Source organism: Diceros bicornis, chromosome 32, assembly GCF_020826845.1.
Source record: "Diceros bicornis minor isolate mBicDic1 chromosome 32, mDicBic1.mat.cur, whole genome shotgun sequence".
In the NCBI taxonomy this organism is placed as follows: domain Eukaryota; kingdom Metazoa; phylum Chordata; class Mammalia; order Perissodactyla; family Rhinocerotidae; genus Diceros; species Diceros bicornis.
Window position 1 is genome coordinate 18,704,657 of NC_080771.1, and position 25,223 is coordinate 18,729,879.

General features: G+C 44.0%; 1 protein-coding gene across 2 annotated transcripts; it reads right to left on the bottom strand.

The window, feature by feature from the left end:
• Nucleotides 1-1,253: 1,253 nt before the first annotated feature.
• On the bottom strand, nt 1,254-24,067 carry DYNC1LI2 (dynein cytoplasmic 1 light intermediate chain 2). 2 transcript variants are annotated; one of them, XM_058527965.1, is made up of 13 exons: nt 23,946-24,067; nt 23,761-23,834; nt 21,596-21,712; nt 18,015-18,245; nt 13,234-13,403; nt 11,964-12,057; nt 10,839-10,974; nt 8,351-8,462; nt 7,743-7,802; nt 6,947-6,988; nt 6,431-6,548; nt 5,476-5,592; nt 1,254-4,041 (listed from the first exon to the last, which is right to left on the bottom strand). In XM_058527965.1, the coding sequence occupies exons 1-13, from the start codon at nt 24,050-24,052 to the stop codon at nt 3,941-3,943; spliced, it is 1,479 nt and encodes a 492-aa protein (XP_058383948.1). In that variant the 5' UTR covers nt 24,053-24,067; the 3' UTR covers nt 1,254-3,940. The 2 variants fall into 2 exon arrangements, with proteins under 2 accessions (XP_058383948.1, XP_058383950.1); XM_058527967.1 differs by lacking the exons at nt 23,761-23,834; nt 23,946-24,067 and adding an exon at nt 21,832-22,278.
• Nucleotides 24,068-25,223: the final 1,156 nt, after the last annotated feature.

Genomic DNA, 25,223 nt, shown 5'->3' on the forward strand with positions numbered 1-25,223 from the left:
AATGACTCAGGAGAAATAGTGTGTGTGTGAGAGAGTGAGAGTGAGTGAGAGAGTGAGAGAGAGAGAGAGAGAGAGAGAGAGAGAGAGAGAGAGAGAGAGAGAGAGTCTGTGTGCGCTGAGAGAGAGAGATGGAGAGAGGTGGGAGGGAAAGAGAAAAGAGAATGCAAATGTAGCAACAAGTTAGTAACTGGTGAATCTATGTAAACGAACATGAATATTCAACATACCCCTCTTCAACTTTTCTGTAGGTTTACAATTTCACAAAATAAAAAGCTGGGGAGAAGATTTATATGATAAATCAGCTTTTTTTTTTTTTAAAGATTTTATTTATTTATTATTTTCCCCCAAAAGCCCCACTAGATAGTTGTACGTCATAACTGCACATCCTTCTAGTTGCTGTATGTGGGACGCGGCCTCAGCATGGCCGGAGAAGCAGTGTGTCGGTGCGCGCCCGGGATCCGAACCCGGACCACCAGCAGCGGAGCGCGAGCACTTAACCGCTAGGCCACGGGGCCGGCCCGTTTTATAATTTTTTTTTTTTTTTTTTTTTTTTGCTGAGGAAGATTAGCGCCGAGCTAACATAAATCAGCTTTAAAGAACAAAAAATTCAACATGCTTAATAAGCATGTTGAAGTAAGTGTAATAATCAGAAACATAATGCATCTCTAATATAAAGAATTCGATTTTCTTGAATATATTTTATTGCGCCCCATTTAAAATAGGTGAAAAGCATTATGGTATAGTTGCTGAGATTCCTCTATGAATCCTCAAGACTTCTAAATTAATTAAGTGAAAATCAGCTAGCCCAATTCAGACAATCAAAAATTTTTCCAAGAGGCAAAAAAATAGGTTGGACAACTCACAAAGCTCACTGCACTTTACCCACAGCTTGGAATTCCACATACCTCAAAATAACGGCTTTAAAATGTTTTGTCTTTAACAGAATTTCTGATAACTTCAAGTGAGAGGTATACATTTTTAGCCACTTAGTCAGATACCTCATATGATTAGCAGACAATTGAATGTATCTCCAGTGGGATGATTTATCATAAAGAAAGTCACCAAAAATTGTAAGCAGTCTGGATTCGTGTTTATTGAAGCCAGTAATTAGAGACATCTTCTTTTCCAGCACTAGAAAGCAAGGTTCCACATGACTGCATACTGTATCTAGATAGAGCCACACCCCTGGACTAAGGCTGGTGGGGGAATAATCCGCAGTCCCAATTTTAAGTTAAAAACACCGATAAACTTAGTATAGAGACAACAGTGAACTTTTACTTACAGCATCAACATTGTTAAGGTCATGATGTACAGAGCAGTCACTTTCAACTTCATTAAACTAATAAAACACAATGTCATTCAGTTGAAATACTGATTTTAAAATGCCAATCAAAAAAAAGTGCAAACAAAATTAAATAATTCTAGCAGCATACCCGTTGCAATTTTAGGAAAGACCAATTCATGGCCTTTATCTCGGCCACATCTTCAAGGTTGGGCTTATTTCTTTGATTTTTCCATTTTAAAGACAAACAGCAGATGTAATCACTATAATGTATATAAATAGTCATAAAATTGTCTTTTAACAGTCTACCATACAAGTATATTCTGCAAATAAAATGAATTTTACTTCAAAAAGTAAAGGCTGTTTATTGTTTGGCCTTTGGTTCCAATGCTTGAAAACCCCAAAATAACAAAAAATATCTCCCCTTCTCCCAGCCCCCAAAAGAACCCTGTAGCTCCCCAAAGTTGGTAGGCTTTGGCAATCACTGAGCACATGACACTATGCATGAGTTTCTTCTGATACTAGGAGCAACCAATTGTCATAAGAAACTAAAAGTGATCTCCAAGAAACCTTCCTTCACAAGACAGGTGTTTTAGCATTTCATCGTTTTTAGTACATTTTATATTGACACAAAAAGTGCTTATCAGTTTAAATGATAAAAAATAAAAAGTAAAATTTTGCATTAAAATGTAAAATCACACTGTATCCCTCTTAGGCATGTGCCTTTCCAAGAATATCTTTCTTGTTTCTGAAGTCACTCATTTTGCCCCCGCCCCCAGCTGCTATATAGAGGGATTAACTGACCCCACCATTAGCGTGGCCACAAGCTGTTTGGCATCTATTGGTCACTACACCACAACTATCATTCCACAGTCAGTTTACTGTCATTACCTGGACAATCTGGTAATTGGAAGCCACAATACATTTTTAAAAAAAATAACTGAATTAAAAAAGGGAAAAAAGAGTATATTTTCAACAATAAACTGGCACAAGAAACATGTTTTTATGTTTGTCAGAAAGGCAAGTAAATACTCAGCTTTCTCCTTAACAGTGTTTAGACCTTTACAAAAAAGCAATTCAAGACAGTCTTAGAGTCTTGTTATATAACATAAGATATTAAGTTATGCCCAGTACTATTAGTGGTCAGTCAAATCTGGTATGTAAAAGTAATGACATTAGGGAAGTTATGCTCAGACACAGTACAATGAACGTTCATATAAAAAAAGTAAACACCACATAAGTGAACTGTGGTTTTTTCCCTTGGTTTGACAACAAATATTTTATACATTAAATTAATGGTAGTGTTTGCATTTAAATGTTCTGTGTCTTGTATAAAATTAAAAGTGCCATTTCAAATCCACAGAAGTCATTTCCAGAATTGTGGTGTGACATGACAATGTGCATGAATTTGCTCTAAATGGAGACATCTGAAACTCTTATTTCCTTAAGAAAAAAATGCTACATTTTATGAAAAACACAAAACCAGAGAAATGTATCATCACCATTTTGAATATAAAACATTCACACTTATTTGTCCATCTGATAGCACTGATCAGACCAGGGAGCTAGGATAAGACCCTTTTGCATCAATGGAAATCCATAAGGTTTCCACAGACCATAAGGCAGGGATTGGTGCAAGCCAATTAACCAGAGTGCGATTACATTAAAAACCTCCCTCAAACTTTCTGTAGCACAAGGCATTATGGGAAAATGAGACATTGGTCACCCATTTTCTATTAGTAGGCCAGCCTGTGACAGTAAAAAAAAAGTTTTTTAAATTTAAAAAACAAAGCAGGAGCTATGTAGAAAACACAATTCAAAGTAAACTAACTTTGTAACTGCTGACTTTAAACACACTCCACAGTGACTGTCTGCCCCACAATGCACAAATGTGAAGCCCAGCACCTCCCATGCGGCATGGCCTGGGCCAAGCACGTCAGTCCTGGGCAGCTGCCATCTTCCCCACCCCTGTGTCAGCTCCACCTGACTCAGGAACCCCCACACTTAACACATCTTTCTTAAGTTAAAGATGCATTCAGAACAAGTCTAATTCCCATTTTGCTTAGTGTTTAGTTTGGAAATGCTTTTGATGTTAAGTCTTAAAAATGATTATTCGACTTCTACTGAACACACAGTATTTACTAACACCACTCATCTCCTCCTTCTTCCACCTCCTTCAACGTTCACCTTCCCCACCATCACTTTTCTCATGCCTCCTTTCAGTCGTTCTTTTTCCTGGACTTGCTGCTACTTAATCTGCTTCCCAAGAACAAGTGAATTTGCTAACACGCAACTGGTCAGACTAATCACCATCTGATCAATGATTTCCTGGTCTCGTTTCCACCACCCTGAAAGAAAGTGGGCCCTCTTTCTCTCGATCTACCTTCCCCTCCACAAGAAGCCCAGCTGCACTTGCTTCCCACGAGAGAGCCACATGCCTGCGAGTCCAAGGGTGATCCTTAACAAAGGGGTCTGACACATAACCTTCCTACATGTGCATTTCACACTCGGACAAGCCAATGAAGTTTTTTTTTTTTAAGTTCATCTCCCCTGCCCCAAAAAACTGATAGCATGTGCCGTTATCAGAAAAATCCTGGTCTTAGCAGATCAATATACATAGTTATTTGGTCATTTTACATATGCACTTTTTAAGGAGGATCAGGCTTCATTTTCTGTTGAAGAGTTTGTTACCATGGAGTCTGGTTTTCGAGTCATTCTATCCAGTTCTTCCTGAACATTTGTCAACACAGTCTTTTGTCCTTAAGAAAAAGAAAAAAAGGTAGTGATGGGAGACCAGAAAAGAATTTTTAAAAAGGAACATTTAAAATTAAAATTATACAGACTTCTGTAATCATTTGTGGTGATAAGAACCTCAATAAGAATGAGGAAAGCCTTTTTTCACTGCACTCATTATGAGGAGACAGACCCCAATTGAGCCCTTCTTAATTCCAAATGTTACAGGTCTGTGCTCCCCCGACTGGGGGAGCTCCCTGGGAGCTCCAAGGAGCCCCAGCTCCCTGGGTGGGGATGCCTTTGAGCCAAATTCAAGGGCCTTTTTGAAAATGCTCTGGCCACCCAACCCCAACCCCTATGCATGCTCATCACCATCCTCCTAGAGCTGGTATCTGAGTTTCTGGCATGCAGCCTCAGACTTTCTGTGCCTCAGACAGAAAAGGTGTTTAGGTTTTGTTTCTAATTACAACACTCCAGACTGACTCATATGGATAGCCCGGAAACACTGTATTTCAATAAGAATATAAGACCAAGGCCAGGCAGTTCAATCTTGCACAAAGTCGGTGCTCATATGTTTTTGTTGTCAAACACTAACTGGGGCCTGGAAATGACCCTTATTTCCTGCCAGGTAATACCAGCTCACAGCCTGGGCCACCAGACCAGACTCTGAGTCTCTAAGAACTCAGGAGCCCCTGCAGGCCCAGGCCAACCTGAGGATGAGTGATTTCCTGAGGGCCTCTTTTGATCTGAAAACATCAATTAGGGAAAACACAGTATTAACATTCCTTACAGCCAATAGAAAATTAAAAGCCAAGACCCTTTTAAAATGGCCTCAAGCTTCCTGGGAAAATGTGTCATTCCCAAGGAATTTGGTTATTTTTGTTTCAGAGACCTCTAAGACACAGATTTGCCCTATGGGCCCACATGGAAGGACAGATGGGTGGGCTGCCACAGAGAGGTGTATGTGTGACAAGGGGGCAAGTGTCACGGAGGACAAAATGACGACCCTCCAGTGAGACAGTGAGGGTTCCCGGGCTTCAGCTCACAGCAAGATTGGGGGCAGTGGAGTAAACAAAAATCCTTATAAAGCATCAGAGAAAATTAAATAGAATAAATAAAATGTCAATGGTACACCCATGACAGACCATGACCTCTAATGGATAGAGTTTCTAGACCAGGGCTATGTGTATGGTACCTGAACTCACCCAACAGTCAGTTCCTATGAACCTGAATGTACATAAGTCCCACCTTACATGTGCCAAGGAAACCTGCATGGTAATAAGGTAATCCTACCATAAAGTACACTGCTCAATATAAAGTGGAGATGGGCTTCCTTGCTTGGCTGTTCAGAACACAGAAGGGTCTGCAGGTCAGGTGAAAGCAGACACTCCTGTCCACCTCCCTACCTTCTAGCACCCCGTGACCATAAGTGTCCTAAGTCTCCAAGGGCCCTTCGGTACCTGACTTCTTGGCTGTGCTCTGTACCCCACCAGCACCAGGACTTCCAGGAGAGCCTGTTTTTTTACTCAACAGACTGTTGAAGAAGCTGGCCAACACCCCTTCACTTGCTGCATTATCTAAGGAAACATTAAGAAAAAAAGCATCACACAACTGGAATGACTCAAACAAACAAAACTAGTTTTCAGCTTGGAATTATCTATTTGTGGCTATCATCTTCCTACAATACTGAGCACATTTATTTACTATGTTGCCTTATATACTGCCACTGCTGAGGCTAATTACATGTTAGCATGATTAATAACAAGAAACCCGTTTAGATTTTCCACCTGTCTGGGGGCATAGAATACAACCTGTGCTCCACAACATCTCCCTGCCCATGAGGCAGTGTTTTTTAGTTTATAAGCCCATAACACTCCAAAGCTGCTGTGAAAAGCTCTCATTTGGAATAGAAGACAGTCAGGGAACATGCAAGAATTAAATAAAATTTTGTTTTGAACGTTTTATTGCAGCCAACATCTTGGGGTATTACTAAGTCACTGGGATAAGGGGTACTTAAACTAGTAAGTAATTGAGCTTGACAAGAGAAGTGAAGGGAGAAAAAAATCCCACAATTCATAAATGGTAATAATAAAAACATGATGAGAAACAAAACTAAGGACTCAAAATGCACATTTTCAAGTGTCTTCTTACGCTGTATTTCTCTCTGAAGGACTCTGCAGGGCCTACCCGAGGTCTTACAAAAGGCCAGGTGCAAGAGCCACCGATTCCAACCAAGGAACAGGCCTTGGGCTCTGCTGACCATGAGCCCCCTCCCTGAGAGGGCAAGTGGGAAGCAGCCCTTCTTGGGGAAGAAAACAGCCCAGGTGCCGTGAGTCTCCACCTTCTAAACCCGGACAGGCAGCCCCTGCAGGGCTCAGGCCTAAAACTAAACCACTCTCCAGACAGGATACATACTTTTGATGTTTGGGTCCGGCTTCTTTACTGATGTGCCTGGGGAGGCGCTAGGCACGCTTGCTGGCCCTCCCCGGCCCTGGGTTCTTGGAGAGCCAGAGGGTCCTCTCGCAGGGGATTCCTAAGTCCAAAACCAACGCACATCACACACAGGCATAAAAATAAAAAAAAAAAATACTCTAAAAATGAAGACATGCTTCTGCAGGGTATTTTACAGTCTAGGGAGAAGGGTGGCAGGACTGGGAGTCTGCTCCCAACTCAGTCCCTTTCTTGACCTCCGTTTCTCCTGAGAGAACAGATATCAAGATGATAAAGCCTGTTCACTCTAATTCCCAGCGCTAAATTCCTTCATCAGACATCTTCTGAGTTCCTACTATGTTCCTGGCCCTGGGCCTTTGGGGGGACCAAATTCCCTTTGAAAATACAAAAGCCCACACTAGCTCTCACAAATAATGATACAAAGTTTAAAGACATGCACAACAGTAGGCCCTGACCCTCTGTTTAGTTTAAGGTACTCACGGAGGCTCTCGTGGGCGTGGCTGGCTGCTTGGCAAGAAGTGACTGCAAAGAGAGGGATGCAATGGCCATTAACCGAGGCCTGCAGAGTCTGGAAAAACACTTCCAAGTATTCCACTAGAGGGCACCATTAACAACAACCAAGTCATAGGTTTTAAACTATAAATGCAAAAAATTTACATTGAGCACTTTGGTATATGAAACAAATACTCCAAGTAATCAGTTTTGAAGTTAAGGAAGCAAGGAGAGCACAGATGGGAGAAACAGTTGGCAAAAGAACATCAACACCCCCTGCTGACCTGCCTGCACCATCACGCAGACCTGTGACACGTCTAACAGTCTGCGTAAAACAGAAAGGTGAGACTGGGTTTGTATTCTGAACTGTCAGGCTGAGGAAGTTACTCTCCTCATCTACAAAATGGGTGTATCAGCTCACCTACCTTCATGCACAGGGCTGTGTGGGGCTATGTGAAATAACAGAAGTGAGGTCAGGGCACTTGGTAAACTGTTGACACAGGAAGTATTATGCCAGAAAACCTACATTTCCAGAAAAACAAAGGGTACCTAAAAAGATACTAAGCCATCACTGTAGGAGAATCTGCAAGGCAGGCAGACGATCCCCTCAGGCAGGTGGTTTAACCCCTACTCTGTACCAATCCTAGAACCGGGAGGGAAAAAGGAGACCGGGTCGCAACCCCTGTAATGCTGCAAGCTCTTTGTGATACCCCCAACCTCGCCCCAGGGAACTGCCATTTCACTCATGAGAAAGCCTCTGCTCTGGCCTCACTGGTTTTCGTACCTGTTGCTTCATTAGGAACACCTGCTCATCCTCTGCTGCCAACTCTTTGTCATGGACCAGCTGTGAAGTGAAACGACACACTCGTTTGTGGTCACAGGCCAAGAACACTGGAACTACTGTCAAAATACATGCTGAAAAAAGCTTAGCCTCAGTGCTCAACATGGGTCTGGGGAGAGCCCCTGCTGAGATAGCAGAATTATGTTTTTCTAGCCTGGCACAGACCCTGTTCCAAGACCAGCCTTGGCAAGTGGCCAAGTGACATTTTTAAATCTGGGAGGTTCTAAACAACACCTCCCAGACTGAGGTCTACAGGAGATCACAGGAGCAAAGGGTCTACTGACAGTAATCCAGAGGCGGTGGGGTGGTGGCACTGTCAGGACTTAATGGGAAACTTCAACCCAACTCTATGTGGGCATTCCAACACTCATGCCCCACCACCCAGAGCCATTTATATAACACCACATTGCATCTAAAGACTTTTTTTTAAAGGCCCTTGGATTACTCGCCCCCCCACCCCCAAAACGGTTCATCGTGTAAGATCTGTTTCTTTACAGGTTTCTTTTCCCATAAAAAATACCTACAACTCTTAAAATGATTGATTGGGGTACCTTTCTCACAGGAGGTTTCACAATAAAGTCTTCATACGCATCTTCTGGCTTCACAGTTGTGAAATTTTCATGTAAAATAGCTATTTTCTTTTCATTGTCCCAGCCTGCAGGTCTAAAGGCAAAGAGGGATTGACTTGCTTTTCCTGGGACTGCCTTACAGCATACTCAGAGCACATTTTGGGTTAGAGAGGACTCCTGGGTGAGATCCTTTCCCACAAGATCTGGTCTGTAGTTGCTGGGGCTGGCTTGTAGCTTTCGGCAGACAAGCCAAAATTTACTGCAGGTATAACCCATCAGACCAACATTGTAGGTCCTGCTCCATATTGAGCTCAGCAGGCCCAAAGCCTAAGGAGCCAGAATGAGATCTTACTGACTTCACATGCTGACCACCCCCCACAGGAAGTATTCAAAGCTTTCCCATGACTCCACCCAGAAGAGCAAGACACAACGGACCCTGTTCCGACAGAGTGGAGAATGCAGAGAGCAGCACAAAAAACAGAGCTCAGGATGGGACTGCTTCTCTTGGGCTTTGCCATAGAGGCACCCCTCCTGTGAGCTGTTTCTCTGAGAACTCTTCTTTTTGTCAACAGTTTTCTTGTGGATTGGTTCATTAATTTTGCTAGTGTAGAAAGATGTACCCTGGAGCCAAGGAGGGTACTAGGACCTGCACTATCCTGGGCCCCAAACCAGAGGGACACAAGGAGTCCTTGAGACTCTTACATGGGTCAACATCACAAGGCAGAATGGCACCCAGGTTCCATTAAGCTGCAGCCTACAGTTCCCACCAGACTCCCCTAAAGGAGCAACTGTAAAATGCTCTACATAATATACTTTTGAACTCTAGAAGCTCTAAAAGATGGTGACTGACTGTTTTCACAGGCCTCTCACTCTCCATCCCACTCCTGCTCCATAACTCTATAACAAAGACAGTGCTTAGCCAGGGTGCTCCACCCTAATGGCTTTGCTGACCTCACCAGCTCCCAAATAGGCAACTATCAACAGAACGAAAGGTACAAAGGGACAGGGCGTGGTCAAGATACTGCCATGACCATGCAGCCTTCATAAGCTGCAAGATAAGATGCTTCCCCACTCCAGACCAGCCCCAAACCCAACCAGTCTCCCTGCTCCTCCTGTTCTTCAGGATCATGTATGATTTGGGCACTGGCTGACTCCAAAAAAATACCACTCACGGAGCTTGTGTCTTTGGTGCCTGCCTGACGTCTCTGGACGATTCTCTAAAATCAGCCCAAGTTGATCTTCAATCAGTCGGAGTGAGGCTCTCCCTGAAGGTCCAGGAGGCAACCTATTCAGTCCCCTAAGAGCTCTTGGCTTTCACACCTTCAGTCTTCTCACCGACTGTATCCCCTGCCCTTCCATTCCTCGGGCCTGCCTGGCATACATCACTCATTCTTCTAGTATCACTCCCTCTGCCTTCCCTGCCACACTACCCCCACTACCCCATTACTTCCTACCCCTCCTCAGTTGTGTGTGTGTCCCCTACAGTGCTGTGTGCAGGGACCATAGCTCATTCATTTCTGTGTTCTCAGCATACAACTTGGGCACCTAGGAGATGCTCAATATTTGCTAAATGAATTGTAATTCTTTTAGATCAAGAGGATATCTAAGCCTAAAAACATTGCTCTACTAGCACAAGTCCTCTCAGAGACCAGAGCTTCAACATTTATTCATGCATCCACAACCCTCATCCTTCTCCAGTGAGCCCCCAAAATGTGAAATGTTGGAAACACAATAAGGATGCAGCATAGCCAAAGCCCACGCTGACAGGGACATCAGCGAGGGCGCTCGCAACCACCCCTGCCAATGCGCAGAGAAACCAGCTGCTTCAACAGAAAACATTCAGGATCCCCAAAGTGCCAATTCCCTACACTTCAACTCCCTCCCCCAGCCAGTACTGTACCAGAGTTGAGAATGAGTGGCAAAAATGGCTGGCTAAGTTTTGGTAAATTGCTTTCAATTAAGAAAGGCAATACCCTGGGGCCCCGCCCTGTGGCGTAGCGGTTAAGTGCCCTCCGCTGCTGGCGGCCCGGATTTGGATCCTGGACGCACACCAAGGCACCGCTTGTCAGGCCATGCTGTGGCGGCGTCCCATATAAAGTGGAGGAAGATGGGCACGGATGTTAGCCCAAGACCAGTCTTCCTCAGCAAAAAAAGAGGATTGGCATGGATGTTAGCTCAGGGCTGATCTTCCTCACACACACAAAAAAACAGACAGACAACACCCCTGATCTTATACCACTCACTTCCCTCAGATGGAGGCAGAATGGCAAGCAATCTGGAAAGGAGCAGAGAGAGAAAGCTGAATGTATCTATCACCCATGGGGTCCAGCCCAAGCACTTCGGCCCAAGGCAGCAAAAAGCTGGCTGTACAAGACAGAGACAGAAGGGACCTCACTTGGAAGGGTAAAATGTAAAGAGGAAATGTACTACAAAGAGAAGAGTTTGAAAGCATCACTTATAAAGAACTCACATAAAAACTGCATCCTTTTCCACAACTAAGGCAGGTGTGGTAAAGTGGAAACCGTACGTTTTATGAACAATGTACTTATACAATAAGTCGAGGTTTTTCTCTTCCTTCACGGATGTGTAAATCAAGGCAGCTCCATCTAATCAATCTGCTTAAGGAGAACAAATTCACTGCAGGAAGAGACAAAACCAACACACACAAGCACAACCTTCACAGTACTACTCACAGGTTGATCAGTTTTTGATCAATAGCAAGTGTTAAAATTTTAAAAACTAAAAAGGTGATAGTAGCAGATAAACTCGGTCAAAAGCATAAAGCATGTTGATGCTAGCAGGCCATGCAGTTCATTTTTTAACATCTAAACTGTTGTCTTTTGAGCCATCAGGTTGCTTCCCAAGCAGTCAAGTGAATGGCTCTCAGGCTAGCCCAGGAAAACACCTTCAGCACATCTAAGACACACAGATTCTTTCCCAGGCAGATGCTCACATGCAATCAAGTTTATCATTAAGCACACCTTTTATGAGAGAAAGGCACCTACATGAATCAGCACCCTCCACTGAGCTAGATAAGCTGAAGAGTCCAAAGGAAGTAGTAGGAACCCATCCCTCACCACCCCCCCCAGGGGTGTGGGGACTATAGCACTAACTGCTATTGGATTTTTACAGAAACAAGACTCAAAAGACTGCTGACAAAGCATCCCTTTCATGGACAGCACAGAAAACAAACATATGGGAAATGTTTGTAGAATCTAAAATAATATTGTGTTGAGTAATTAACCTTGTCTGCAAAAGAAGAAAGTTTAAAAAAAAGATTTCCAAGATATGATAAAAATAATCTGGTAATAGAAATTTCAAATATCAGCTTTCTTCTTAATATGAAAGCCTATCAAATGTAGAGCATTAGAAATAAAAAGTGATCAAAGAAAGGCAAATTGGTAAGTCTCAAATTCCAACATAGTAAAATACAAAACTAGTAAAAAGATGTATACAACTTCTCCCTTGAAAAAGACTATTTTGGATTCAGGAAGAACTTTATCTCTTTGAAGATGCCCCATTTGGAGGGAAGCCTGAATTAGCACATAGAGAGGAGCCCGTGCCCACAGGCCCCAACACAGCACCCCAAGGATACACTGGAGGCAGAACCTCCGTAGGTGTGACTGGATGAAGTCAAAGTGCTCGTCCCTGTAATCATGCTCCTTCTCCAGGACACTCACCGCATCACACTGTAGGGAAGATAGTTAAGAGAAAGGAGTCAATTTTTTGCCCTCTGCCTGCTGAGGATGGGAACAGCATCTTCAGAAATAAATTATCATCTTTTTAAAGAAGAAAGCCAAAGGTCCAAGCATTAATTAAACAGACCAAGAGTGAAAAGCAACTGGAGATTTTTCTCCTTCATTCTGGACCTCAGTTTCCATGTCTGTAAAATGGGGATATAATAGCCCCCATCACCTCAAAGTTGTTCTAAGGATCCAACAAGGTGACATCAGGAAACAGGCCCACTGGACATGGCTGGGCATTCCACAGTCCAAAGGGCTCCATTCTCACAGAATATGATGTGAATGGTATATCCTGCAGCTGGGCAACAGAGTGGCTCTCACTGGGAATAAAGTACTTTTGAAACCCAAAATGTTTTTTTTTAAAGATTTTATTTATTTATTTTTTCCCCCCAAAGCCCCAGTAGACAGTTGTATGTCATAGCTGCACATCCTTCTAGTTGCTGTATGTGGGACTCGGCCTCAGGATGGACAGAGAAGTGGTGCCTCGGTGCGCGCCCGGGATCCGAACCCGGGCCACCAGCATCAGAGCGCGCGCACTTAACCACCAAGCCACGGGGCCGGCCCCCAAAATGTTTTTAAAGCCATTTCTTTTTCTTTTGTCAGAGACACAACTTTATTTCTCTATGACTGAACTTAATTTCTATTCCCATCTCATCATTCTACAAGTTTCTTCTACAAGAAGAAACTCAAACCTTGAGTTCTCTTCCTTTTTTTCCTAGGGTCATTATGTTCCTTTCCGAAAATCATCTCAAGTCCAACAGACTTTGGAGACCAAAGCCCAAAAGAATTTTGCTCTTCCATATTACCTTTTCATCGTTAGTTCAGGCTACATGAACTGCTGTACACAGCCTTAAGAAAACTGCTTTTAGTTCTCAGTTTGGATCACTCAATAAAGCTCAAAGTGCTTCATGGAGAGATTAACCCAGACTATGAGCAAACTGAGTAATGCCATGTTTCCAGAAGCAACATTAAATGACAATATTTTCTATCGTGACATATTCAATGTACCTTAATGAACCCCGAGTTAGCCCAACTCTCCCAAGATACTTCATTAAAGCTTCTCAAAGTTTCTTTCAGATGGTGATTGTTCACTAGCCAAGTTTACAATTCCCTGGCACACACCTTTGTGCACACCACCAACACTGGGATACCCAGGTTATGAGTCAGCACGTTGTCACCGAGAGGCAGGGCAACATTTTCTTCGTCAGAACCTGAGGTCAGAGGCCCTCTTCTCTGTGGGGAACCTTGACAACCTTCTTCAGGTTCAATATAGTCTTGGAAATCTTTCACAACTACAGGTGAAAAAGGAAAGGAAAATTACACACACACAAATAAAAATACACATGCCAGCTTTAGAAAACTGAAAAAGGTAGTAACAAGCACAAAACATAAAGAATTGTGACAAACTTCCTAACTGCACCCTACTGCAATATTAGGGATTTGGGAATGGTGATGCAAAATGCCAATTCTGACATATTCAGTCTGAGCATTATAACTGCAGAGCAGCAAAGACATTCCCCCGGACATCTTCCGTTGTATCCAACTCTTAAATAGGTTTTTAAAAACTTCTCAACTTCAGTAATTTTCACTATGAAAAAAGCCCACTTTTCTTATATATCTTACACTTTCAAAACATCAGAAGAGTTGAACTGCCTTACTTCAACAGAGGCAACCACTAGAAGTAGCTTATAACTTATAAAACTCGAGTCCTCAATAGAAATAGTAAAACCATCGGAATTCCACAAGAACATGCTGTTTCCATACAGCTGAGGTATGTCGGCACTAAATAGCAAGGCTGAGGTGCCCAGGCCTGTCTGCATCTCCTCATCATCCTCACTCTTGTAGACTCAGTCTCATCTTTAGGAGATCCTGAGTCACATGCGCAGTGTTCATGGACCTGTTCCTGCCTAACACAAGAACAGGTCAGTGGTACAACATCCACTTGTTGGCACATACAGTCACTACTTTGGCCAAGGGTGCAACCCCACAGGAGGGCCTTCAAGCTGGTCCATGGCCTTGGTTAAGCCAAGTAAACACAAAGCCCACAGACCTGCACCTTTTCATGGGTGCTTCAAGGCTCACATGTCAGGCCAGAGAACAAGGACATGGTGATCAAAGCTACTTCGAGCCACAGCAAGCAGGCAGCTCTACCCTTCTATGCCCAACAGGACTAAAGGACCAAAAGGCCTTTTACTCTCATCCACAACATGCTCATTAAGAAAATGCAAAAAGCAGGATTAAAGAGAACCTAGAGAAAGGTGCACATACTCCTCTTCACCCACAGGTTTTAAACATTTTAATGGGTTTAAATTTACCAAGATTTTAGGTCATCGTTATATAAGCTTCTGGAATTATCTGGAAACTCACTGTCTTTCATATAATACTGGGCAAACTGAAAACCACTGACTATGCCCTAAAGTGCAGATATGATAACATTTCATCTTTTCAACTTCTCTTTAATTAAGCTCATTCATATAATCTCATTGCCAATATAAACAATCTACTCAAGACATCTTTATTGCATTTTGGACAAAAACAGAGAAGGGTTTTCTGATGAACTTAGCGTGGCTATTGAAGGATCTTGAAGGAATCAAAGGTTCTCACATTTTCTCTTTAAAAGCATTTTAATAAATCTTCAAATCAATGAAAAATACAATGGCTTAACTGTCTGGGTGATATCTATAACTGCCCGAGATCACGTGAGGCACTCAACCAGGGCTTCCAAGATGATGAGCATGGCAGAGCCTGGACCAGGTTACAGGTGAGCTAAGTGACTGCAGGAAGCAAGGCAGGGGCAGGGCAGCTCTGGCGGTCTGCTCCGTGACCCTCCATTACCCACTGTGTTGCACAAATTCTGCTGTATTCTACATATGCCATGATGTAAAAATGGCCAGGAAGCCCTGGGTTAGACAATTCACTCTCTAAAGGAATGACTTAATTATGGTTGTCCAGCAACAGTAGGAATGTGTATTAAAAACATGTGTTTTTAATAACTCAGAATTTTAGAAAATAAGTTGGAAGGCAGAGCAAATGTTCACAACAGGTTGGTGAAAAGGGAGGATAAAAACATAGTGACAACTGTGTAATTCGGATAATAAAATGTGCATTTCCCTTAGGGTACACACACACCATAGTATTAACCATTCCTCTTTAGATGGTGGGATGGCCAGTATTTCACAGCAGGGGCCCACAGAGTGCGCTACCCTAACTGCTGCCACCTCCTTCTCATCTTTTCCCTCTTATCTCACTGATCACCCATTGGTTCCACAGTCCTGAGAAGACCCCACAGACAGCATCTAATCTTTTTCCTCTACTTGATAAGCAGGCGAAGCCCCAGACATAAAGCAGGAAAGACAAGACTAATCTACACACAAGCACCACCTTCTGGCGGCTCTGGGGGTTGCTCTGCCCTCCCCCTCACTCAGATGGATCCTGCAGCCAAACAGCTGCCACAGATTCAGGACCACTGGGGAACCTAATCCTGAAAGAGTACCCCCCATGCAGCAGCTTTCCAAACTCTGCAGACTGGAGACTGGTGATAGATTGGAAACTACATTGAGTGACAGCCCTTCATTCCTTCCATACCTAGAGTCCAATTAATCTGGAAAGCGGGAGTCCTCTCTCAGCATGAGGATGGCCAACTGCTTTATTAAAATGTAACCTAAAACGAGCACTAACAAAGGCATTCCTTCAACATGCAACACAAAGGCGTGACTACCATTCCAAACATCTCAGAGGGGCAGTGAAAGCAAGAGAGGCCCTCAGAAGGTTAACGAGTCATGAGGCATGCACTCGATTCCAGCAATTGCTAGTTGCCCTCCAGTGTCCTCTCTCCTCTTCCTCCTTATAAATGAACCAAACCCTGATACTTAGAACACATGGCCACACAGACTACATTTCCCAGCCTCCTTAGAAAGACAGCAGGCACACGCCCCTCAGCCCTTCTTTCCTCTTCCTTCATCTTGGTGCCTGGAACACGGATGTGAAGGCTAGAGTTCTAGTTATCAAGAGGAAGAGAACCACACCCTAGAGATTACAAAGCAGTAAGCAGAAAGGAGCCAGGATCCTTGACCTGTCTTCCCACAGCTGCTGTCCAGGCCTGAACTGCCTACCTCTGGATTTCATTTACAGGAAAGAGAAATAAACCTCAGTCTTGTTTAAGCCACTGCTCTTTTGGGTTTTGTGTCACATGCAGCTGAATCTAATCCTAAGTGACACAGATATCAATGACTAAGACCACAAAATAAATTCAGTGTGTCATGGGAACACAAGTTCCCCAGGAGCAGGCATCTAGTTTGCTGTAGGCATCCTCATCGCCTAGAAGAGACCTGGTACAAGGCACACTTCCCCTATCTGGGAAAGAGCAATACCCTTGGCTCAATTTCCTTCTTTTTTGTCTGTTTTAACAAATCTTTACAAGGCTATCACTCTGAGAAAACAGGTTCAGAAACTGAAATCTGCAGTGCATTAATCCACTAGTCTGGGTATGATGCTAAATGTGCAGTGAACGGAAAACAGCTCTTCAGCCTCAGAACTATTCTGAGAAATTGTCTTTAGGGTCTCTATTTCAGGGGAAAAAGCAGCATTATCTAGAAAGGTCAGTGGTTGCAGACAGAGGAGCTGAGCTGCATAACAATCACTGCAGCACATGTGCAAGTGACCCGGGAAACACACATGCACACAGCAAACCAAAGAATTAGACGTTCAACTCCCTGTTTTTACGATGTAATCTATGCAGAAATAGAAGTATAATGATGTACACCTGAAATTTATACAATGTTATAAACCAATGTTACTGCAATAAACTAATCTATGCAGAAATAGAAGTATAATGATGTACACCTGAAATTTATACAATGTTATAAACCAATGTTACTGCAATAAACAAACAAACAAACAAAAAAACTCAAAAAAAAAAAAACCCTCCCTGTTTTAGCTAATGTGGGACAGGAGCAAGATGAAGTTATGACAGGAAGACACATAGCAAGAAGTCTGATTTGAAAAGCACATCAAAATTTCTAATCCCTTCTGCCAGTAAGTGTGAAGATCCCGTGTGCCGTGCCCCAGCAGCCCTCATTAATTCACTAAAGGGAATGATGTCATCCTATGGAAATGAGCCAGGCTGAGCCAAGCCTGCCCTAGCCAAGACTGCTGTGGCCGCCACTGCCACAGGTCCAGTTCCTGCCCCTCCCATTTCCCTGGCAAGTGGACAGAAGCTGATGTAACTGCACAGAAGCAAGGGAAAGGAAAAACAAGCTTCTGAACCACATTAAGGACAAAAAACAAAAATAAACGTCCTTTCATTTGAAAGTTCTTTGTTCTCAAAAGGACTTGGATGTCCTTAGTCTTAAAACAACCTTTAATTTTAATGACAAAAAAATGACCTTGCTATTTCTAGCTAAAATTGTATTTGCTGGATCCCAAAACGAACTAAGGTAAAGAGCTGAAAGATTTGTCTTTTGTAGGGCTTCCTTTAAATGTGCCAACATGGCCTCAATGGAATCCCAGGGCAATGGACTCAAGCTACAAAGGCCATGGTAAATCTCCATACCCACTGATGCTAACTAAGCAGACAGAGTAACAGAAAAGCAAAAAGACCCACAGAACTGATCACATTTTGGGGGGTGAGGGAAGAATCCTTAACTTTAAAAGAGAACCAATAAAGATAATAAGGAATATTGACTCATTTATGTTCTTCCACTGTGACACAAGAGATAAAGACTGCTTTGAATACTTCTTGACTGCTGAATTTACAAGAGCAACTCTGAAATAAATGTTGCCAATAAAACACAAACACTCCCTAAGGGAAGCTTTGCAGCCTCTTGACACTGAAAAGGAAGGTGATTGGAACCATCCAAAGAGACTAGTGAATTCTCCAACTAAGAAAATGCTATTTTACTCACACTTCCTTTCCAGCTCCCTCATTTCTTCTGGTGGAATTTTCATTTTATCAATGTGCTCACGTAAAACACTAGCCCACTTCTGTAGAGATTCCATCACAGTCCAAGGCCTAGACATGTCTGCAACAAAAACGACCAGGGTCTCCGGCAAGGATTCAGCAGAAACTGCAAACTTCAGCAGGCCTTTGTGGTACAGGTCTCCATCCAGAATCCACACGTTGCAGCGCGTGTGATCTAAGGAAAGAAGTGAAGCTAAGTTACTACCTGACAACGACCATGAGCACAGCTGAAGAGGAGCCAACCAGGAAGAACTTGAAGGTGACAGCCACAGAATTTCATACAGGACACAAATAGAAATCCTAACCAGAAAAGGACCCAAGTGCTCAGTGGACTGCAATCCTTGGTCAAGGTGGCTGGTGAACTGTCTAAACTATAAAATTTTTTAACTACCATAATGTATTGTGTCCACATCTAAAAAAATTCCAGCAATGTCTGAGGAGTAAAGAGTGAAGGACATTTTAGCTTTCAATAAGAATCAAAAGATAACAATAAAAGCTACAAATATTCACTGGTCAACTGTGCCATAGTTTAAATAATCCATTCTCCTAAGACATCAGCAATCTGTAAGGCAGCAAACTGTGCCAAAGAGCCTACGGTTAAACAAGCTCTTCTTATGTCAGTCACTAAGCAGCGCATTCACACACTAAGAAGGGTGCCAAAGAGACAGGACCTTTGTACCTAAATGCCAAGATAAAATCATTACTTATATAAATTGAGACATGAATTACTGGATGCCTGATAATATTAAAGAATTAGTTATTTTTGGTATGATAATAATATGGTTATGTTTTTAAAAATTCTTATCTTTTAGATACACATACGCAAGTACTCACAGATGAAATGATATAACGTCTGAAATTTGCTTCAAAATAATCTAGTGTGGAGTGAAAGTAGAAGAGGGTGAGAGTATAACTGAGATAAAATTGATCAAAACTGGCAACTGTTGAAGGCAGGTGATAGATATATTGGGGTTCATGACACTAGTCTATATTGTATTTTTTGTTTTCCATAATAAAATTAAAAACATAGACACACATACATGCAAGTGCTGACATTTAATGAAGCATGCGGTTCCAAAATCATACCTGGATGATTGAACTGTAAAAGATAATTCTCTAAAATGATAATAAAAATTTTTAGACATCATTTTTGAGAAATATTTTTTTTTACAAAAGTGCCTGGAAGGAGAACTCCTACCATCAAAAACACCATTTCATTAACTTCTTTCCCAATAAATTCCAAGATACACTTCAAAAACCTGTCTTCTGTTAGCTACCTGTTCGTATAATCAATTCATTAACATGTTGTAAAAAAATTCATATGCATGCCTTTATTTCAACAGAATAATAAGTTATCTACATCTAGCTACACTTTCAAAATTCCAGTACATTTTAGATAGTGGTTTTGATTTGGGTTCTATGAATGCCTTCAAAAATACTGCTCTGAAGCCCATGGATTTTAATGCCTGCCCCTCACCAGGCATCATTCCTTTTTTCAGCCTCTCTTCTCACTGCCCACTGCACATAACTCACCCACATGCATGCATATCACACACACACGTGGCATTAAATGGATGCCCCCAACCCTGGAGGCAGTGGTCCTTTGACATGTTATGCCTCACATCACAAACAAAGGACAAGCCAGAGACTATTTTCTCTACCTGATTGCCTGCAAAATGTATATTAATAACCCAGTCACACCACACGATAAAAAAAGACTACAGCTGAAAGATGTATAATTAACCACAGCTAAGGGCAACTCTTCCATCAAAGAGGAACTTGCAAGTAGGTGGCCTAAAAAAAATCGCATAAATGCAGAGACTAAGAAGTTTTTAAGGCAACCTTGAGGAATCTGAAATAAAAGTTAACATGTACTTCAACTCAAAGGCAAGTGAATATGGTTAATATGATGCTTTGGCATGAAATACGAAACAAGCGGCTATAGAGATTCACAGAATATCTACACCATGTTTTATACTTTCAAAAGGGTAGGAGAACTACCACTTTGTCTCAAGCACCTGTCACACACCAACTCTCATTCTGTCAACCTACAAAATAGGTATCGTTACCCACATCTAGAAATCAGGAAACTGAGGTGCAGAGTGGTTCAGTCAGTCACAACTAGTGACTATGGGAGCAGGATTCTGAACAAGTTCTACCTGGCTCCAAAGCCCAAGTTCTTTCCATAATAACCATGCTGCCCAACAAAGACAGGAAGCAAAAGACTCAGACATATGAGGCCCTCTAGGCCCGGCTCAGTGGCCCCTGAGTCCCAGCTCTACCCACACAGACTCTGGTGGGCCTCTAATGGACACCTGAATGCCTGTCCTCCTTACACAAGGAGAGCCCTCAGCACCAGGTCTACCTCCTACCTTTCTTTCACATCTTTCACAGAATGTTCAGCATGGCAGAGGAAGCTGAGGGAGGAGGAGCAGGAACAAAGTCCCTGGGGTTCTAAGATGACCACTAAGTTAACATTAATACAGTGCAGGTCTTCAAGCTTTCACAAGAGATCCTTACCCACGTCCTCTACTAAATGACTCTTGGAGATCGAAGAATTATAGTGCTGGAAAGGACCTGGGTCCAGCTTCTTCATTTTAGCAATAAGGAAATGCAGGACTAGAAGTGGTGGGATCTGCCCACTTACATAATCCCCCTTACACCATGATCTTACTGTTTAAATGGGTAAAGGCAAATATAAAGAAAGTAATTTAATGAAGATATCTCATCCTTAGGCTGTAGAGATAACTTTCCTACAAATAAAAAGAGCTAGGGCACCAATAATTATTTGTTTTAGAGCCATTCAAGACCTAACGTAAACCCTAAAGTTTATAAAGGAAGCATTACTGAGTTGTGGTAACCAAAAACCATTACTCCAGTCCAACTCAGAATTATACTTGAAAGAAAGAATTTTAAAATGATATCTAATCCTTATAAGAGTGCTTACCACATACTTTTAACCATCCCAACTACCCAGTAGGTAGAAACGATTACCATCCACATTCTGGAGATGAGGAATGAAAAAAGAACATTGTCACCTCTGAGCCCCTATTCCCTCCACTGAAAGAAACACAGGAAATTAGCATTTCTACCGTCACAAAGAGACTCAGAAAACTCGCCTGTGACACACTGAACCACACCCATTTCAGCTTCTCCACTAGAACCAGGCAGAGTGACAATGGTGCCCAGATCAGTCTGCCAAGCGCTTCTCATAGAAAAGTCCAAAGCTTTTAAAAACATCTTTCTTACTACCTTTATGTGCACCTGAAACTTTACCTTCAGTATCTCCTTTGAAGTGGGGCTACCCAGAGCAGCAGCTAACAGCCCCATTCCCCATTTTTGCTAACATACTCTATAAAGGAAAGTGAGTGAAGTCCTACAGAGACATACACTTCCTCTATTCCCCTGTGACTAATTCTCTTAGAACTAAACAGAAAATTGAGAACGCCTGGCCATGCTGCAGGCCACAACCAAGGAGTCCGAGACCTGCATACACCCCTTATTATGGATCAAAGCCTCACTCACCATCTCGGTCCTCGTCATGGACGCTGAGGTAGAGATACTCCAGGCCTCTCCCTTTTTTGCCATGCTCAGCTCCTTGTAGTTTTGTCATGAGGGTTGTTTTACCAGAACCATCTTCACCTACAAATGAGGTATGTAAGAGGACAAAATGTACTGTTCATTTTAAGCACGGATGGGGCGTCTTGACATTCACACAAGGAACAACTAAGAATTTTGTGCAAAGCCTGCTGTTGTCTCACCTGCATTCATAAACACAGCAGGCTTTGCTGTAAGAGTGGCTGGGGTGGGGAGGGTGATGAAGGCGGCAAGTTCCAAGATTTAAAATGACATCCTACCGAAGTTATCCTTCCTTGACAAGGGAAGCAGTAAGGCAGGTCCACAGGCCCTACCTACAATTTACAAGACATGCATCTGGAGAAGTGAAAGTAAATAGTGGGGCTAGTTTCTCACAAAATAAACTTTTATCACAAGAAATACAAGAAATCTTCAAGATATAATTAACTTTAAAGCCCAGGAACTCCGAACTAAAAAAGTCTGATCCTGCTTCACAATCATGAGGAATGGAAACTATTATTCACTTTTGATTTTAGTACATCTCTTTCACAAGCATCCTGAAGGCTAGGAAACTGATGAAAATAATTCCAGACCTAAGCAAAACTCTTAAGGATAATCTCAATAATCATCAAGCGCCTCCTCATCCCCCTCCACCCAACTAACAACCACCCCCTACTCCAAAAAAGAAACCTTAAACATCAAGAACTAGCAAGAAACATCACTACATACCCCTAGGATTTAATAATATGGAATTACAGAACATGAGAATTGCAAGGCATTCCACAGATCAAAGGCCTCTTCTCCACCCCCGATGCTACTACCTTATTCAGGCCCTCCACATCTCATCTGGACCATGGGAGCACTTGTCAGCCAGACTTCAGTACCTGCTCATTTTGAGCCACTTGCCACTCTGCTGCCAGAGTTCTCTTTCTAAAACACAGATCTGGTGACCTTGATCCCCCATTTCTTGAAGATCTTTATGGGTCTTCTATTACCCAATACAATGGTCATCACCTAAACAAGACCATACGCTTCCCTGAAAATCAGTGGGAAAACCACCCTCGAAGGGATTCCCACGAGGATTAGGGAATGGAGGTGAAATAAAAGGCCCTTGAGAATGAGGGGCCTTCAGGAAAAAGCATCAACTCTTCAGGCTTCCACAATCTGCTCCCAACTTACCTCATCAGTCGCCTTCCACAAGGAGCTTCTGGCAGCCTCCAACCCCCCACACCTTCTTGTCACCTCTCTGTTCCTGCAACACTAACCCTCCGTGCTCCTCCTTGTTGAGACTTATCCTTCAAAACACCTGACCCCAAAATACCCTCTTACAAACAGCACCAAGCAACATGATGCTCCCACGATAATCTACCCATTCCTAGTATGGTGAAGTGCAATCACCAACACGTCTGTCTCTCACTAGACTGAGACTCTTATGTAGTGTCTGGGGGACGTCTGTGCTGTCCCAGTGCCCAGCCTACAGGACCCAATCAACAAATGGGTTTGCTGTAAGACTGAACCCAATCAAACTCCCTCATTTGTATGAAAAAATTGAGATGAGAGATGTTACAGGACCTGACCCAGGTAAGCCAGCAGCGAGGGATGCAATAACGCAGGAAAGCCCCTGGTGAGGACTCCAAGCCCTGCTGTCCTTTGCAGAGTCCCTCCGACGGCGCACTGCTCATGACGACTGAAGAATGGCTCTTGCAGCATCTCTCCACAGGCCCCATTCCCAAGTCACCTGTTCCCCGGCCTCCTCCACTTAACCTTTTCATCTACTCACTCCCCTCTCCATGCCCACAATTTAGTGAACTTCGAGGCTGTGAGCGCAGGGACTCGTGAGCATTTAAAGCAACGCTGATGCTGGGACCAAACGCCTAAGGAGTGTGCCGACAATCCCATGCCAGCATCACGGGCTCTCCAAAAGGGGCAGCATCCTAACCCCAGACGCGGTGGACCCTGGCTACTCTCCGGCTGTCCAGCCGAAGTCTCCAGGCCCTCCCGGGCGAGGAAGGCTGCGGGCAGGCGGCCGGGGAAAGGAAGGCTGGGACCCGTGCGAGGAGCGCCCGCCTCGCCCGCCCCAGCTCCCCGGGCAACGCCCTGCCGCCGGCGCTCACCGAAGACCAGGATGTTCTTGCCGGACGGCAGCTTGGACCTGGCGCGGGTGGACACCTCGCTCAAGATCGAGGACCTGTGGGTACAACAGCAAAGCGGTCAGTGCAGGAGCCAGGATGGACCTGACTAGCCCGCGACGGCCCATCAGTCTGTCCGACGGCCCGGCCCGGCCGCCTCCTGGTCTCACCATAGGCTCTGGCCCTCCTCCTCCTCGCTAGTGAGGTCGCCGGCGGCCGCCATCGCGGGCCCGTTGGGGCCCAGCAGCAGCTTCTTCTCCACCCCCACCGGCGCCATCTTGCCAACTGCAGCCACAAAGAGGGCCCTCCCCCGGGCCCGCCGAGGACCCGCGAGGACCCCGGCCGGGCCGCCCGCCGCCCGCCGCACCCCGTGCCGCGCCTCCCGCCCCGCAGGGTCAGCGCCGCACGCCGCGCTCTGCCGGGCCCGCGATGTCCTCGGACTCCCACAGGGTCGTGAGGCCGCCGCGGTGGCGGGAGGTGGGCGGCGGTCAGGCAGCCGCCAGGGCAGCCATGCGCAGGGAGGCGGGCGGGAGCGGGAGCCGCCCGGACGGAGGGCACGCTGGCGGCCTCTGCCGGCGGAGGGGCGCAGCGGCACCCGCCCCGGGTCCTCGCCCCGCAGGCCGCTCCCGCTGCGCGGTCGGGGCGGAGGCAGTCAGATGGACTGACGCGAAAAGCTCAGGCTTTGGAGGGAGGCTAACACATGATAGCGCCATCGTCTAGCGCTGAGCGGGTGCCAGAGTCACGCGTTATCTCACTGAATTGTATCTAACCCTTTTACAGATGAGGAACCTGAAGCTCAGAAAGCTTAAGAAACCTGTCCAAGGACCCAGTGCTGGAAGATAGCATCCCGGCACTTCCAATCTTATTCACCCATCTTAACCTATTATCATGAATTTGGCCTAATCCTAATCAAGCCTCGCACTGAAAGACCAGCTTTAAGCTAGACCCCCAAATCCTCATAAATATCCCACTTTTCACCTCCTCCTTCCTTGACTCTATTTAAGATTGTGAGGTAGGGGTCTTTACCGTAGTGAACAATACATTTGAGTTTACTTTTAACAGGTTTTTAAAAATATTTTCAGGGAACCAGCATTTGAGACCAGAAATATGAGGCTTTAATTTCCCTTCTCAGATTAAAAAAAAAAAAAAAAAGGAAAGAAAAAGGAAGAGATGTGAAAGGGGAAGGGACAAAGGAGAGAAAGGGGAAGGAAGAGGGTAATGGAAGAAAAGAAAAGAAAAAACACATTTTACCTATGAAGCTTAATTTTAGGTGTGATATCTACCTGAGGGCTCTTGCTATCCTCTATGGCAACAGGCTCACTCTACAAGGCATTTCTAAATATCACAAGAAAGTGGGATATGGCAGAAAAGCAGCCACCTACGTGGGTTTCAGATGAGTAGGATTCTCATCCTGGCTCTGCCAAAATGTTGGCAGCATGAATTACAGG